Here is a 15,160-nt window from a genome sequence, read left to right on the forward strand (position 1 = left end):
AGGGGCGTGTGATGTTTCCATGGTTGTTTAATTTCTTTATGGATGGGGGTTGTTTGGGAGGTTAATGCAAGAGTTTTGGAGAGAGGGGCAAGTATGTAGTCTGTTGTGGATGAGAGAGCTTGGGAAGTGAGTCAGTTGCTGTTTGCTGATGATACAGCGCTGGTGGCTGATTCGGGTGAGAAACTGCAGAGGCTGATGACTGAATTTGGTAAAGTGTGTGAAAGAAGAAAGCTGAGAGTAAATGTGAATAAGAGCAAAGTTATTAGGTACAGTAGGGTTGAGGGACAAGTCAAGTGGGCGATAAGTGAATGGAGAAAAAGTGGAGGAAGTGAAGTGTTTTAGATATCTGCGAGTGGATTTGGCAGCGGCTGGAACCATGGAAGCGGAAATGAGTCACAAAGTGGGGGAGGGGGCAAAAGTTCTGGGATCGTTGAAAAATGTGGAAGGCAAGAACATTATCTTGAAAAGCAAAAATGGGTATGTAGTCATGGGCTATAGATAGAGTTGTGCAGAAGAGGGTGGATGTGTTGGAAATGAGATGTTTGAGGACAATATGTGGTGTGAGGTGGTTTGATTGAGTAAGAAATGAAAGGGTAAGAGAGATGTGTGGTAATAAAAAGAGTGTGGTTGAGAGAGCAGAAGAGGATGTTTTGAAATGGTTTGGTCACATGGAGAGAATGAGTGAGGAAAGATTGACAAAAAGGATATATGTGTCAGAGGTGGAGGGAACGAGGAGAAGTGGGAGCCCAAATTGGAGGTGGAAAGATGGAGTGAAAAAGATTTTGAGCGATCAGGGCCTGAACATGCAAGAGGGTGAAAGGCTTGCAAGGAATAGAGTGATTTGGAACGATGTCGTATACCGGGGTCGACGTGCTGTCTATGTATTGAACAAGGGCATGTGAAGCGTCTGGGATAAACCATGGAAAGTTTTGTGGGGCCTGGATGTGGAAAGGGAGTTGTGGTTTCGCTGCATTATACATGACAGCTAGAGACTGTGTGTGAACAAATGTAGCCTTTGTTGTCTTTTCCTAGTGCTACTTTGCGTGCATGTGGGGGTAGGGGGTTTGTCATTTCATGTGTGGTGGCAATGGAAATGAATAAAGGCAGACAGTATGAATTATGTACGTATGTATATATGTATATGTCTCTATATGTATATACATGTATACGTTGAAATTTATAGGTATGTATATGTGCATGTGTGGACGTGAATGTATATACATGTTTATGTGGGTGGGTTGGGCCATTATTTCATCTGTTTCCTTGTGCTGCCTCGCTGACGCAGGAGACAGCGACAAAGTATAGTAAATAGACCAAATTGGAGGTGGAAAGATGGAGTGAAAAAGATTTTGAGTGATCGGGGCCTGAACATGCAGGAGGGTGAAAGGCGTTCAAGGTAAAAAGTGAATTGGAATGATGTGGTATACTGGGGTCGACGTGCAGTCAATGGATTGAACCAGGGCATGTGAAGCGCGTGGGGTAAACCATGGAAAGTTCTGTGGGGCCTGGATTTGGAAAGGGAGCTGTAGTTTCGGTGCATTATTACATGACAGCTAGAGACTGAGTGTGAACAAATGTGGCCTTTGTTGTCTTTTCCTCGTGCTACCTCACTTACATGAGGGGGGGAGGGGGTTGTTATTCCATGTGTGGCGAGGTGGCGATGGGAATGATTAAAGGCAGACAGTATGAATTATGTACATGTGTATATATGTATATGTCTGTATGTGTATATATATGTATACATTGAGATGTATAGGCATGTATATTTGTGTGTGTGGACGTGTATGTATATACATGTGTATATGGGTGGGTTGGGCCATTCTTTCGTCTGTTTCCTTGTGCTACCTCGCTAACGCGGGAGACAGCGACAAAGCAAAATAGATAAGATAAGATATATATATGCGTGTGTAAATGAGTGATGGGTGTTTTTTTGTCTGTTTCCTGGTGCTACCTCACTAACATGGAAATGGCGATCAAGCATAATAATAAATGAGACTAAGTGTACATATACAAACATGAAAATACAAAGCATGTACAGAACATCAGATCTGGGAGGAACAGTGTGGTTTCAGAAATGGTAGAGGATGTGTGGATCAGGTGTTTGCTTTAATGAATGTGTGAGAGAAGTATTTAGAAATAGATGGATTTGTATGTAGCAATTATGGATCTGGAGAAAGCATATGATGGGGTTGATAAAGATGCCTTGTGGAAGGTCTTAAAAATACAGGGTATAGGAGGAAAGTTGCTAGAAATAATGAGAAGTTTTATCAAGATTTAAAGCATTTGGGCAGGTAGGGAGGGTGGAAAAAAAATTATTCCAAGTGAAGGTTGGTATGTGGCAGAGGTGTGTGATGTCATCTTCATTTATCAATGGATGCTGTGATGAGGGGGATGAATGCAAGAGTCTTGGTGAAGAGTGAGTATGCAATCTGCAGTTTTGCCCTCCCAGATAACGTTCTTTTATTCCATACATTCTACATCACTCCCAAAACCTTCGGTCCCTCTAACCCTATGACTTACTTCCACTTGTGCGGTTTGCTCCCATTCATCACTGACTTCATTTAGTCTTATCTTGTGCCATTCTACACTCAGTTTCTCCTGGTATTGTTTCATACAACTCTCTTTTACATACTCACGACCCTCTTTTCACATATATCATTTTCTCTTTTCTTAAAACCTCCAGAATCTTCCTCTTCATCTATACCAGTTATTGATGATACATTCCACCAGTAACCCCTCTCGGTATTTACATCTGAGAGTCTTTTGCAAATTTCTCAAAAAGTACAAAAATAGTAGTGCATGCAGACAAAATTTTCCACGAGCTCTTCGTTTCTGTTCACCTTACTGAATACCTCCTGACCCCCAGTTATACCCTGAACTTCCACAATGATCACTTTTGCATTTAAAATACCCATAACTAATACCCAATCTCTTGCATCAAAACTGATGTCACATTCACTCTGCTGCTCCTGAAATGTTTGCCCTTCTTCTTTTTTCTTCTTGTGGCCAGCTACATAAGTACTGATAATGATTCATCACTTGTAATGCTTTCTTTTTAATTCACATCTTTCTGGAGCTCACTTTCTTACACTCTTTCACAGATTTCCACAACTCCATCCTCAGCATAAACGCTACCCCTTCCTTGGCTGTTGTCATCACAATAACCTGAATTTACTTGTAAGACATTCCCAGGCCATTGTGCTCTCTTTTCCTAGATCTTTGTTTTGCTCAGAGCTAGAAGATTCAGGTCCCTTTCATGGAACATACTACCTATCTCCCCTTTCTTCTCTCCTTGGTTACATCTACATACATTCAAACACCCCAGCGTAAGCCTTCCAAGAAAGTGAGCACTCCTTGGTTGACCCCTTTTTCTGTCCCAACTTTTAGAAATTGAAATATAAGTAGGGAGAGGTAAGAGGCAAGTAATATGACAAAGAGATTTATAGTTTATAGTTTCTTTTGAGAAATTATTATATCACTTGTAACTGTTGCTTTATTCACATGTCATTATGAAGTATTGTTTCTGGTCTTCCTGTATAATGTTTTGTGTGGACTTGTAGGTTTAAGAAATACTACCCTTTTTGATATTATCTTGATATTTTCAGGGAACAATCCTCATTAGAAGTGGAAAATATTATTGATGTTGTAAACAACAGCATCAGAGTTACAACTGGTAGTGGCACTCGTCACTCCTTCAGCTATGACCACTGCTTTTGGTCATATGATGAATGCCAGCCAAGTCTTGCTTCTCAGAGAGCTGTATATAATGCTCTGGCACAACCACTGCTAGAGAAAGCATATGAAGGCTACAATACCTGTCTTTTTGCATATGGTCAGACTGGTTCTGGAAAGAGCTACACGTGAGTAATGTTGGGCCACACGAGTAACGTGTAGTTTTTGTGCCTTGAGATATTTCAGATATAAGTAAGAGACATCTGATGCAGTCTTAACCTCAAGTGATTAAGATTGCAGCACTTTGTATGTAGCAGTTGCATAGGTAAGATTGTTTAGGGACTTCAATATATATATGGTGCATTATACATGACAGCTAGAGACTGTGTGTGAACGAATGTGGCCTTTATTGTCTTTTCCTGGCGCTACCTTGTGCACATGCGGGGGGGAAGGAGGTTGTTGTTTCATGTGTGGCAGGGTGGTGATGGGAATGAATAAAGGCAGACTATGAATTATGTACATGTGTATATATGTATATGTCTGTGTGTGTATATATATGTATACAGTGAGCTGTATAAGTATGTATATTTGCGTGTGTGGACGTGTATGTGTATACATGTGTATGTGGGTGGGTTAGGCCATTCTTTCGTCTGTTTCCTTGCGCTACCTCGCTAACGCGGGAGACAGCGACAAAGCCAAATGAATAAAATAGATAAAATAGATATATATATATATATATTTTCTTTCATACTATTCGCCATTTCCCGCGTTAGCGAGGTAGCGTTAAGAACAGAGGACTGGGCCTTTGAGGGAATATCCTCACCTGGCCCCCTTCTCTGTTCCTTCTTTTGGAAAATTAAAGAAAAAAAAAGAAAAACGAGAGGGGAGGATTTCCAGCCACCCGCTCCCTCCCCTTTTAGTTGCCTTCTACGACATGCAGGGAATACGTGGGAGGTTTCTCCCCTATCTCCAGGGATTCTGCTCTTTTCCTCACTGTTTTCCATAGGAGTAACTGCAGCTGTTTTTGACAGTGACAGTGATGAAAAAGCCAAAAAGCACAAAAATAAAGCAAAGAAATATCAGAGGGTAATGCATGTATGTGTGACTGCTAGCAATGCTAACAAACAACTGACTTGTGAGGGCAGAGGTTAAGACGTTGTGTGCCTGTCACGTGAGGCTCGGGGCCTCTTGGGTTGTTTCTTACTTGAGTGACACTGCAAAAATCTTTGGTTTTTGGAGGTTTCCAGATTTTAGAATTAAGATTTTGGATTCTCTTCCTCTGCTCATTTCTTCACATTCCTGATGTTACTTTCCTCACAGATTGATACATATCTTTGTTATTCATAATACATGATGTTGGGGATGTTTTCCTGAAAAATGCAACTTGGAAGAACCACCGAATAATAAACCCCATTAACCACAGAAGTCAGTGGGATGAGGGGCAGGTACATCCCTTTGTGGGATATCTTGACATGTTTTTGATATATACTAAGATATATACTTAGAAAAGCAAATGGATTTGTATGTAGCATTTATGGATCTGGAGAAGGCATATGATAGAGTTGATAGAGATGCTCTGTGGAAGGTATTAAGAATATATGGTGTGGGAGGGAAGTTGTTAGAAGCAGTGAAAAGTTTTTATCGAGGATGTAAGGCATGTGTACATATAGGAAGAGAGGAGAGTGATTGGTTCTCAGTGAATGTAGGTTTATGGCAGGGGTGTGTGATGTCTCCATGGTTGTTTAATTTCTTTATGGATGGGGTTGTTAGGGAGGTGAATGCAAGAGTTTTGGAAAGAGGGGCAAGTATGCAGTCTGTTGGGGATGAGAGAGCTTGGGAAGTGAGTCAGTTGTTGTTTGCTGATGATACAGCACTGGTGGCTGATTCATGTGAGAAACTGCAGAAGCTGGTGACTGAGTTTGGTAAAGTGTGTGAAAGAAGAAAGTTAAGAGTAAATGTGAATAAGAGCAAGGTAATTAGGTACAGTAGGGTTGAGGGTCAAGTCAATTGGGAGGTAAGTTTGAGTGGAGAAAAAGTGGAGGAAGTAAAGTGTTTTAGATATCTGGGAGTGGATCTGGCAGCGGATGGAACCATGGAAGCGGAAGTGGATCATAGGGTGGGGGAGGGGGCGAAAATCCTGGGAGCCTTGAAGAATGTGTGGAAGTCGAGAACATTATCTCGGAAAGCAAAAATGGGTATGTTTGAAGGAATAGTGGTTCCAACAATGTTGTATGGTTGCGAGGCGTGGGCTATGGATAGAGTTGTGCGCAGGAGGATGGATGTGCTGGAAATGAGATGTTTGAGGACAATGTGTGGTGTGAGGTGGTTTGATTGAGTAAGTAACGTAAGGGTAAGAGAGATGTGTGGAAATAAAAAGAGCGTGGTTGAGAGAGCAGAAGAGGGTGTTTTGAAATGGTTTGGGCACATGGAGAGAATGAGTGAGGAAAGATTGATCAAGAGGATATATGTGTCGGAGGTGGAGGGAACGAGGAGAAGTGGGAGACCAAATTGGAGATGGAAAGATGGAGCGAAAAAGATTTTGTGTGATCGGGGCCTGAACATGCAGGAGGGTGAAAGGAGGGCAAGGAATAGATTGAATTGGATCGATGTGGTATACCGGGGTTGACGTGCTGTCAGTGGATTGAATCAGGGCATGTGAAGCGTCTGGGGTAAACCATGGAAAGCTGTGTAGGTATGTATATTTGCGTGTGTGGACGTATGTATATACATGTGTATGGGGGTGGGTTGGGCCATTTCTTTCGTCTGTTTCCTTGCGCTATCTCGCAAACGCGGGAGACAGTGACAAAAAAAAAAATATATACTAAGAGGATATATTAGACAAAAGTGAGAGGCATAATGCGTTTTACAGATACATCGCATAGAGATTGGAATGTCTGTATTTGAGAACAATTTATTTTTGAATCGTTTATTAACATGTCACCAATTTTCAGAATGCTAGGGGAGGACAGTCATGATGATCCAGACCTTGGGGTGCCACTAGCTGCTGGTGTTATCCCACGATTTTGTCGTGATCTGTTTAACAAAGCTGATTATCTACATTCCCAGAATCCACCGGAAGACCAGGTATGTACATAATTTATTGCTGACTATACTCCTATACCTCTTTTCCTAAAAGCACATATGTAGTTTTTATTTGTATTTAATTACCTCAGGATCTCTTTCTAAGAAGAGTCCTTGTTTTACCCAGGCTCTTTCTTGAGAGGTTCTGGCGGCCTAAGGCTGCACTACTCCAGTAGCAGAGGAATGTGAAATCCTTTGGAGTAAGAATTTTTTGATGAGACCACTCAATACAAAAAAGCCTTGCCAAATGTGACTTATTACATAACCTCAAGCGGGCAGAGTCCAATAATGCCAGCTTATATACAATATTCATTTATTTAGTTTTACTTTGACGCTGTCTCCTACATTAGCAAGGTAGCGCAAGGAAACACAAAAGAATGGCCCAAACCACCCACATACACATGTATATACATAAGTGCCCACACACGCACACATACATATCTATACATTTCAACGTATACATACATATACATACACAGACATATACTTAGATACGCATGTACATATTCATACATGCTGCCTTCATCCATTCCACTGCCACCCTGCCACACATGAAATGACACCCCCCTCCCCCGTGTGCATGCGAGGTAGCTCTAGGAAAAGACAACAAAGCCCACATTCGTTCACACTCAGTCTCTAGCTTTCATGTGCAATGTACCGAAACCACAGCTCCCTTTCCACATCTAGGCCCACAAAACTTTCCATGGTTTATCCCAGACACTTCACATCCCCTGGTTGAATCCATTGACAGCACATTGACCCTTGTATACCACATCGTTCCAATTCACTCTATTCCTTGCATGCCTTTCCCCTCCTGCATGTTCAGGCCCCGATCACTCAAAATCTTTTTCACTCCATCTTTCCACCTCCAATTTGGTCTCCCACTTCTCCTCGTTCCCTCCACCTCTGACACATATATCCTCTTTGTCAATCTTTCCTCACTCATTCTCTCTGTGTGACCAAACCATTTCAATACACCCTCTTCTGCTCACACCACCACACTCTTTTTATTTCCACACATCTCCCTTACCATTTCATTACTTACTTCATCAAACCACCTCACACCGCATATTGTCCTGAAATGTCTCATTTCCAACACATCCACCCTCCTCTGCACAGCTCTATCTATAGCCCATGCCTTGCAACCATATAACATTGTTAGAACCACTATTCCTTCAAACATACCCAATTTTGCTTTCCAAGATAGTGTTCTCTCCTTCCACACATTTTCAATGCTCCCAGAACTTTTGCCTCCTCCCCCACCCTGTGACTCGCTTTCACTTCCATATTTCCATGCGCTGCCGAATCCACTCCCAGATATCTAAAATTTTTCACTTCCTTCAGTTTTTCTCCATTCAAACTTACCTCCTAATTGATTTGTCCCTCAATCCTACTGTACCTAATAACCTTGCTCTTATTCACATTTACTCTCAGCTTTCTTCTTTCACACACTTTACAATCACCACCCTGCCACACGAGATAGCACCCTCCTGCGTACACGAGTTAGTGCTAGGAAAAGACAACAAAGGCCACATTTGTTCACACTCAGTCTCTAGCTCTCATGTGTAATGCACCGAAACCGCAGCTCCCTTTCCACATCCAGGTCCCACAAATCTTTCCATGGTTTAGAGGTGTGTTAGAGGTAGAGGGAACGAGGAGAAGTGGGAGAACAAATTGGAGGTGGAAGGATTGAGTGAACAAATCACCGCCCTGCCACACATGAAATAGCACCCTCCTGCATGCACGATGTAGTGCAAGGAAAAGACAACAAAGGCCACATTTGTTCACACTCAGTCTCTAGCTGTCATGTGTAATGCACCGAAACCACAGCTCCCTTTCCACATCCAGGTCCCACAAATCTTTCCATGTTTACCCCAGACGCTTCACATGCCCTGGTTCAATCCATTGATAGCACGTCGATCCCGTTATACCACATGGTTCCAATTCGCTCTATTTCCTGCACGCCTTTCACCCTCTTGTATGTTGAGGCCCTGATCGCTCAAAATCTTTTTCACTCCATCCTTCCACCTCTACTTTGGTCTCCTGCTTCCCCTCGTTCCCTCTACCTATGACACGTATTTTTTTGTCGCTCTTTCCTCACTCATTCTCTCCATGTGACCAAACCATTTCAACACACCCTCTTCTCTCTCAGCCATACTCTTTTTATTACCTTACATCTCTCTTACCCTTTCATTACTTACTTGATCAAACCACCTCAAAAATTAGGCAAAACTGAGTTTACAAGGAGAATTGGCATATCACAAACCCATGGCAGTACTTATTTTAGGTGGTGTAGCAACTTTGCCCATTTTTTCTACTAGTTGAGAACTTTTGAGGATTATGAATGTACTTAAGAATTTATTCTGTTTCAAATATCTTTGTCATATTTTTCACTTATGAAAATTATCTTGTAGATTTATTATGAAAATTATCTCATTTCAGCTACCCCAGTGTCGTGTTGAAGTGGAGATAAGCTACATTGAGATTTATAATGAACGAATATACGATTTACTTGGAAGTGGAGGAAGTAGGTCAGATCATCGAGAACCTCTGAGAGTTAGGGAACACCCAGATAATGGCCCTTACGTAGAAGGTGTTGCTCATCATTTGATTTCATCCTATAACGATCTTCAGGTGAGCTGAGGTTGAAGTTACTTTTGAATTCCATTTTTCTTAATTCTCATAAGGTTTATATTGATGAAATGTATAAATATCAAGAAGTCCTTAGGATCAAGCTGTTTGAGGATTTTGTATTTAACACATCTTAGAAATATGGACCACAAATTGTGTTCTGGACATACAACCTTAACAGATTGTTTTTTAAACTTAATCCAGGCTCCAATTGTAAGACTTCTTTTATCCTTACATTGCCAAATAATGGCTTTATTTTCTAACATCCACTCTTTAGGTGCCTTTTGTAAAGCACTGAAACCAAAGCCCCTCCCTCCACAGCCAAATCCCACAGACCTTACTGCAGTTTTGCCAGAATGCTTCATATTTTTGTAATTTAGTATATGTAGCTATGTACACTGAGGCCTTGAGTTGTGATGGGCTTATGACAATTTGGAATGTGGGTAACTCTTAACTTCTTGCAACTTTATTTTTCGACTTGTGAGCTATTCTGAATATACTCGAGTTTAGCTTTTGTGTAATTATCTATTTGTACTTATTTACATTTTAGGGCCCCATCTCTTAAACACTCTCTACTGACATATATCTTTGTAAATTTATGTATACTATCTTCATTGACCTTCTCTTAATTTTGTTTTTTTCATCCAGTAGATATACAATAAAAGTATATATTTTCATCAGTTCTGATATGTGTCTTGCTTAATTTCATGTTATGCCCTCAGTTTGCTCTGTCACAACATTCCCTTAAGAACTGATGACTAGATTCATAATTGATGTTTGTTAGAAACTTGAAGGTTGTGATCAGGTCACTTCTCATTCTTCTCTCTTCAAATGGGCAAATTTAAAGCCACAAGCCTTTCCCTGTAACTTGGCTATTTTAATTCTGATATAGTCTTTGTTGCTTTCCTTTAGGTTTCTAGTTGTGCTTTAGATCCAGTGACCATGCCTGAAGCATATTTAATTTTGGCCTAATTTAGGAAATTAATAGCTTGCTAAATATTTCTTATAGAGCTGTTCTGATATTTGCCAGAAGACTGTTTTTTCTTAACTATTCTACAAATGTAGGACTCTGTCAACATGTTAGGGATTATGTTGACTCTGAAGTTCTTCTAGCTCACAGAATCCTGAAGCTTATTTCTTGCTAGGAAATAAGAGGCCTTCTTTCACCTCATTTACATTAGCTTGGGTTGAATTTCATGTCATCCGTGTACTAGACCAATGTTGGAGTCTGTTTAGGTTCCTTTGTAAGTAGATGCATTGTTTAGGTTCCCTTATAAGTTGATGCAATCATCCTTGCTTTTCACCTCCTAAACCTTTGCTTCATATGCAAACACATTCAAGTAGGAGTATATACCTTCAGGGAAGTGATTTATATAGAGCAAGAAGAGTAAAGGTCCCAGAACACAACCCTAAGGTACTCAGTTAGTCAACTCAACTCGTTTGAGGAAGGCTCCTCTTACGTTTATCCTTTCTTCCTTTCTGCTGAGATGATAACTTGACCATTGAATGAGCTTTCCCTTTATTCTAGCCTGGTGATCCACTTTCTTAATTAGCTTGGGTTGAATTTCATGTCATCCATGTGCTAGACCAATATTGGAGTCTGTTTAGGTTCCCTTGTAAGTAGATGCATTGTTTAGGTTCCCTTATAAGTTGATGCAATCATCCTTGCTTTTCACCTTCTAAACCTTTGCTTCATATGCAAACACATTCAAGTAGGAGTATATACCTTCAGGGAAGTGATTTATATAGAGCAAGAAGAGTAAAGGTCCCAGAACACAACTGTATGGTACTCAGCTAGTCAACTCGTTTAGGGAAGGCTCCTCTCACACTTATCCATTCTTCCTTTACACTGAGATGATAACTTGACCATTGAATGAGCTTTCCCTTTATTCTAGCCTGGCGATCCACTTTCTTAATCAGCCCCCCTCCCTGCAATGCACTGTTACATAATTTCTCCCAACCCAAATAAAAACAATCCATCCAGCTTTCCCTTTTGTCCAAGACAGGTTCATTTTCTTATGAAAAAAATTCTAAGAATAGTTAAACATGACCTCGTTACACTATAATCATGCTCTCTTTCATTGAGGTAATTTCTCTTGTGTAGAAAGTAATCCTACTGCTTTTTAATTATCTTTACCAGAAACATACAGACCAAACATGTCATCAAAACAGGTCTGTAGCTTGGTGTCTGTACCTGATCTCTTTTCTTACAGATGGGTATGATGTGCCATTTTCCTTTCCCTTGGCACTCTCTCTCTTGATATTTTTACCAGTATTTTAAGAGGTTCTATCTATCTATATATATCTCTGATGCCCATTCCCTCTGGGAACTCCCATCAAAGGGATGGCCACTGTAAAAGAGTGCCCATTTCTCCATGTCCTTACATGCCTCCCTTGCATATACTATTCCATACGTTCAGCATCCATTTCTTTCCCTCCATTATTCTTCCTTTCTAAATCCCAGTGTCACAGGTGATCTTCCTGTCAGACCAACCCCTTTAATTGTACTATCAAACATTCTCCTGATAAACTCCCTATCTTGCATTCTTTCCATATGCCTATACTACCTCAAAATATCATTTCACCCACTCTACCACTCAACAATTTATTCCTTTTGTATTCTCCATTCAAACTTACCTCCCAATTGACTTGTCCCTCAATCCTACTGTACCTAATAACCTTGCTTTTATTCACATTTACTCTCAGCTTTCTTCTTTCACACACTTTACAATCACCGCCCTGCCACACGAGATAGCACCCTGCTGCGTGCACGAGTTAGTGATAGATTTATGAGAAAGTTTTGAATTCTCTATGGCCTTTACCAAAATATTCTTTTCAAAGTAAATGCATGCTGGCTGGCTGGAGTTCCATCTGTATCTTTTCCCTGTACATAAAGCTTCTTTTCTTTATAGACATCTTATTGAACCATTCTCTCCTTGTCTTACCATTCCCTCTGTATTTAAGGCTAGATGTATCCATGTTCCTACTCCTTCATAGTAAATTTCAAAGAACCTCTCACCAGAAAGCCCTGGTTCTGGCTTCTGAACTCCACTGCCAGGTTGTTAAGGTTTATATAGTGCCTACAGTTACATCTCCCATTTATGTTTTGCTACACTTCTGTTCTTTTAAGTCTTCATTTACCACACTCTTGTTAGAGATATTACATGACCACTCTTTTATGTTGGTGTATCAGATACAATTTTCTCTCTCAGTGCCAGCATGTAAAGATAAAAGAAGTAATGATGTTGTACAAGTCCCTCTCATCTTTGTGTGCTGTGACATGTTGTTATAGCAAAATTTTATGTATACACTGTAAAAACTTTTCTTCTCCATAATCCCCTAAAAACTTTTCTCCATAATCCCCATCACAATGAGAATGTAAATTCCCCTTGTGTATATCTTTATTATTGAATTCCCTCCTTAATAGTACTTTACCATCTCTGGCAATTGTGTTTTACATCTTCATGCACCATTCTGATTGTTCTTTCATTATTTTCTTTCTTCTTCTTTCATACTATTCGCCATTTCCCGCGTTAGCAAGGTAGCGTTAAGAACAGAGGACTGGGCCTCTGAGGGAATGTCCTCACCTGGCCTCGTTCTCTGTTCCTTCTTTTGGAAAATAAAAAAAAAACGAGAGGGGAGGATTTCCAGCCCCCCGCTCCCTCCCCTTTTAGTCGCCTTCTACGACACGCAGGGAATACGTGGGAAGTATTCTTTCTCCCCTATCCCCAACTATCTATTCTTATTATCACAATAGTAGTCTATTGGCATACAGTATCCCAATAATTATTTACTGGTAATTTTAACAAAATCACAAAATTCTTTCAGTTCTTCTGTTCTAACAGTAAAGGTATAGATTGAGAAAGAAATTATTCTCAAGTTCCCATATCATTAGATATATCAAACAGCATTATGAACAATGTGAGCACCACAACCAATCCCAATGAAATTATCATTTCCTCCTTTTCTTTGTCTCGAATAAAGTACCATATGTGTTATCACCACAAAAAGCACTCAGTTTACTTTTAAGACTATGCTATTCAACTGTGTCAGCCCAATATTTCAAAACATAAGAGGTTTCTCCTGACTATGTTAAAGTCAGTCTTACTTGAGTATCTCGAGGAAGCCTAAAGAATTAATACTGGAAATATCTTTGTTACCAGATCTACCAGTATCAGATAATATTACTAACACTTCCTTTTAGGTTACATAAATTTATCACCATTCTTTGTTTGTTCTTGCTCACCCACATATAGGTTCAGTCTGTCCAGATCATTTTCAAGTCATTAGATCTGAAGCTTTAGTTCTCTTTAACCATGTGATAGGCCCACAAACCTTCTTACACCTTTAAATCGTTAGAGCTAGGTATAAAACTCTTGCAATAATCTGTTAGACTGTTACTATATGAAGCACAGTAATAAGCAATTAAGTTTCTCATCTTAGGTCTTAGCAATATAGGTATCATTTGCTCCACTATGTCCAAAGCTAAAGTTTGAATCAAACTTCTCATACATTACGCGAGTTTTTGAAAAAATTGATATTTAACTTGCAAGTATCCATTGAGTGGATATCTTATGGTCAGAATAGATTTTTCATAAATTTGACAACAAAAATTCTTTCTCTTCGCAACACTTTCCACATCCAAGCTCAAGCAACACTAATGTGTTTCATGTCACCCATGGGAGAGGACACTCAGTGGGTGTTTGAGAAAATCATTATTATAAGTATATATTTGTTCTGGCTCATTGCAATTTTTTTTTGGATTATATAGTAACACCACTAACACACTTCTTCCCTACAGTTGCTCTACCCATTATATATTATCTGAATGGGCTGCTATTTCATGAAAAATAAGGGTATCTTTTATTAAAAGGGCCACTCTTCCTCCTTTTGCCTTCTCATTCTCTCTTTACAGTTACATACCTCTCTGATCAAAACAGGTGAGATCTTATCTTTTTATTAAGCTTTGTTTCCATGACTCCAGCAATATCAGATGAACTTTCCTTTATACAGTTTTTAAATTCCAGCTTTTTACCATTTACTATTAATCCATCAGCATTTGAATACATTACTTTCAGTTGACATTATCCCCTCCTGACACTCCTGCCCTCTTTGTACTGCTGGCATATCTGCTTTGTCCTCTTGCCTCTTTTGGCAACTCATGTTTTTTGTCTTTTTACTGTGCACCCATCCCTCACTTTATGCTCGGGCTATTTTCTGGGAAAACCTCACACAGAGAAACTGCATGTAGCGAATCAGTAATTTTTGACAGAGAAACGCAGTTTTGTTGCACTATCTACCGCATGTTTGCACATAGTGAATTTTGACTGCATTAAAAGAGAGTGTGATAGAAGTAGCAGTGCCACAGAATAGGTAAATTACTCAGTGATCCTGCATGAAGTGAGGGATGGTTATATTCCTTTCTTATCCCCCACTCCTTTGATTTATCATATTTGATGAATATCCCACTGAAATCCACCTTGTCTTTAGCTTTCTTAGCTTTCATAAATTCTTCATGGCTAGAGACTCCAAGTCAAACATAATCATTATTGGTCTCCCTCTTACATCTTGAGTATAACCACCAATTCTTTTCTTTTTTTTATTGCTGAAATTTTCTTTGGCAATTCTGTAGCCTTCAGTTTCTCTTGCTAAGAATTTCTATCCCCTATCTTCCTTATCTGATGTATGATCTTTCAAGCCCAAAACAATCAGTGATTTAAATCTAGAAATTTCCTTCTTTACTAATTTTTGTGATCGTAGTTTCTCCCACTTTCCA

The 15,160-nt window shown here is 39.8% G+C and overlaps 1 protein-coding gene across 1 annotated transcript in view; it reads left to right on the forward strand.

Annotated features, from left to right (window-relative positions):
* LOC139766666 (kinesin-like protein KIF14) overlaps positions 1-15,160 on the forward strand; it is a 282,193-nt gene that overhangs the window by 44,303 nt on the left and 222,730 nt on the right. The window contains exons 6-8 of the mRNA XM_071695567.1: positions 3,606-3,860; positions 6,624-6,756; positions 9,196-9,387. Coding sequence (XP_071551668.1) covers positions 3,606-3,860; positions 6,624-6,756; positions 9,196-9,387 — 580 coding nt within the window. The remainder of the gene's footprint in view (positions 1-3,605; positions 3,861-6,623; positions 6,757-9,195; positions 9,388-15,160) is intronic.

The sequence above is a fragment of the Panulirus ornatus genome, chromosome 4 (genome assembly GCF_036320965.1).
Source record: "Panulirus ornatus isolate Po-2019 chromosome 4, ASM3632096v1, whole genome shotgun sequence".
Classification (NCBI taxonomy): Eukaryota; Metazoa; Arthropoda; class Malacostraca; order Decapoda; family Palinuridae; genus Panulirus; species Panulirus ornatus.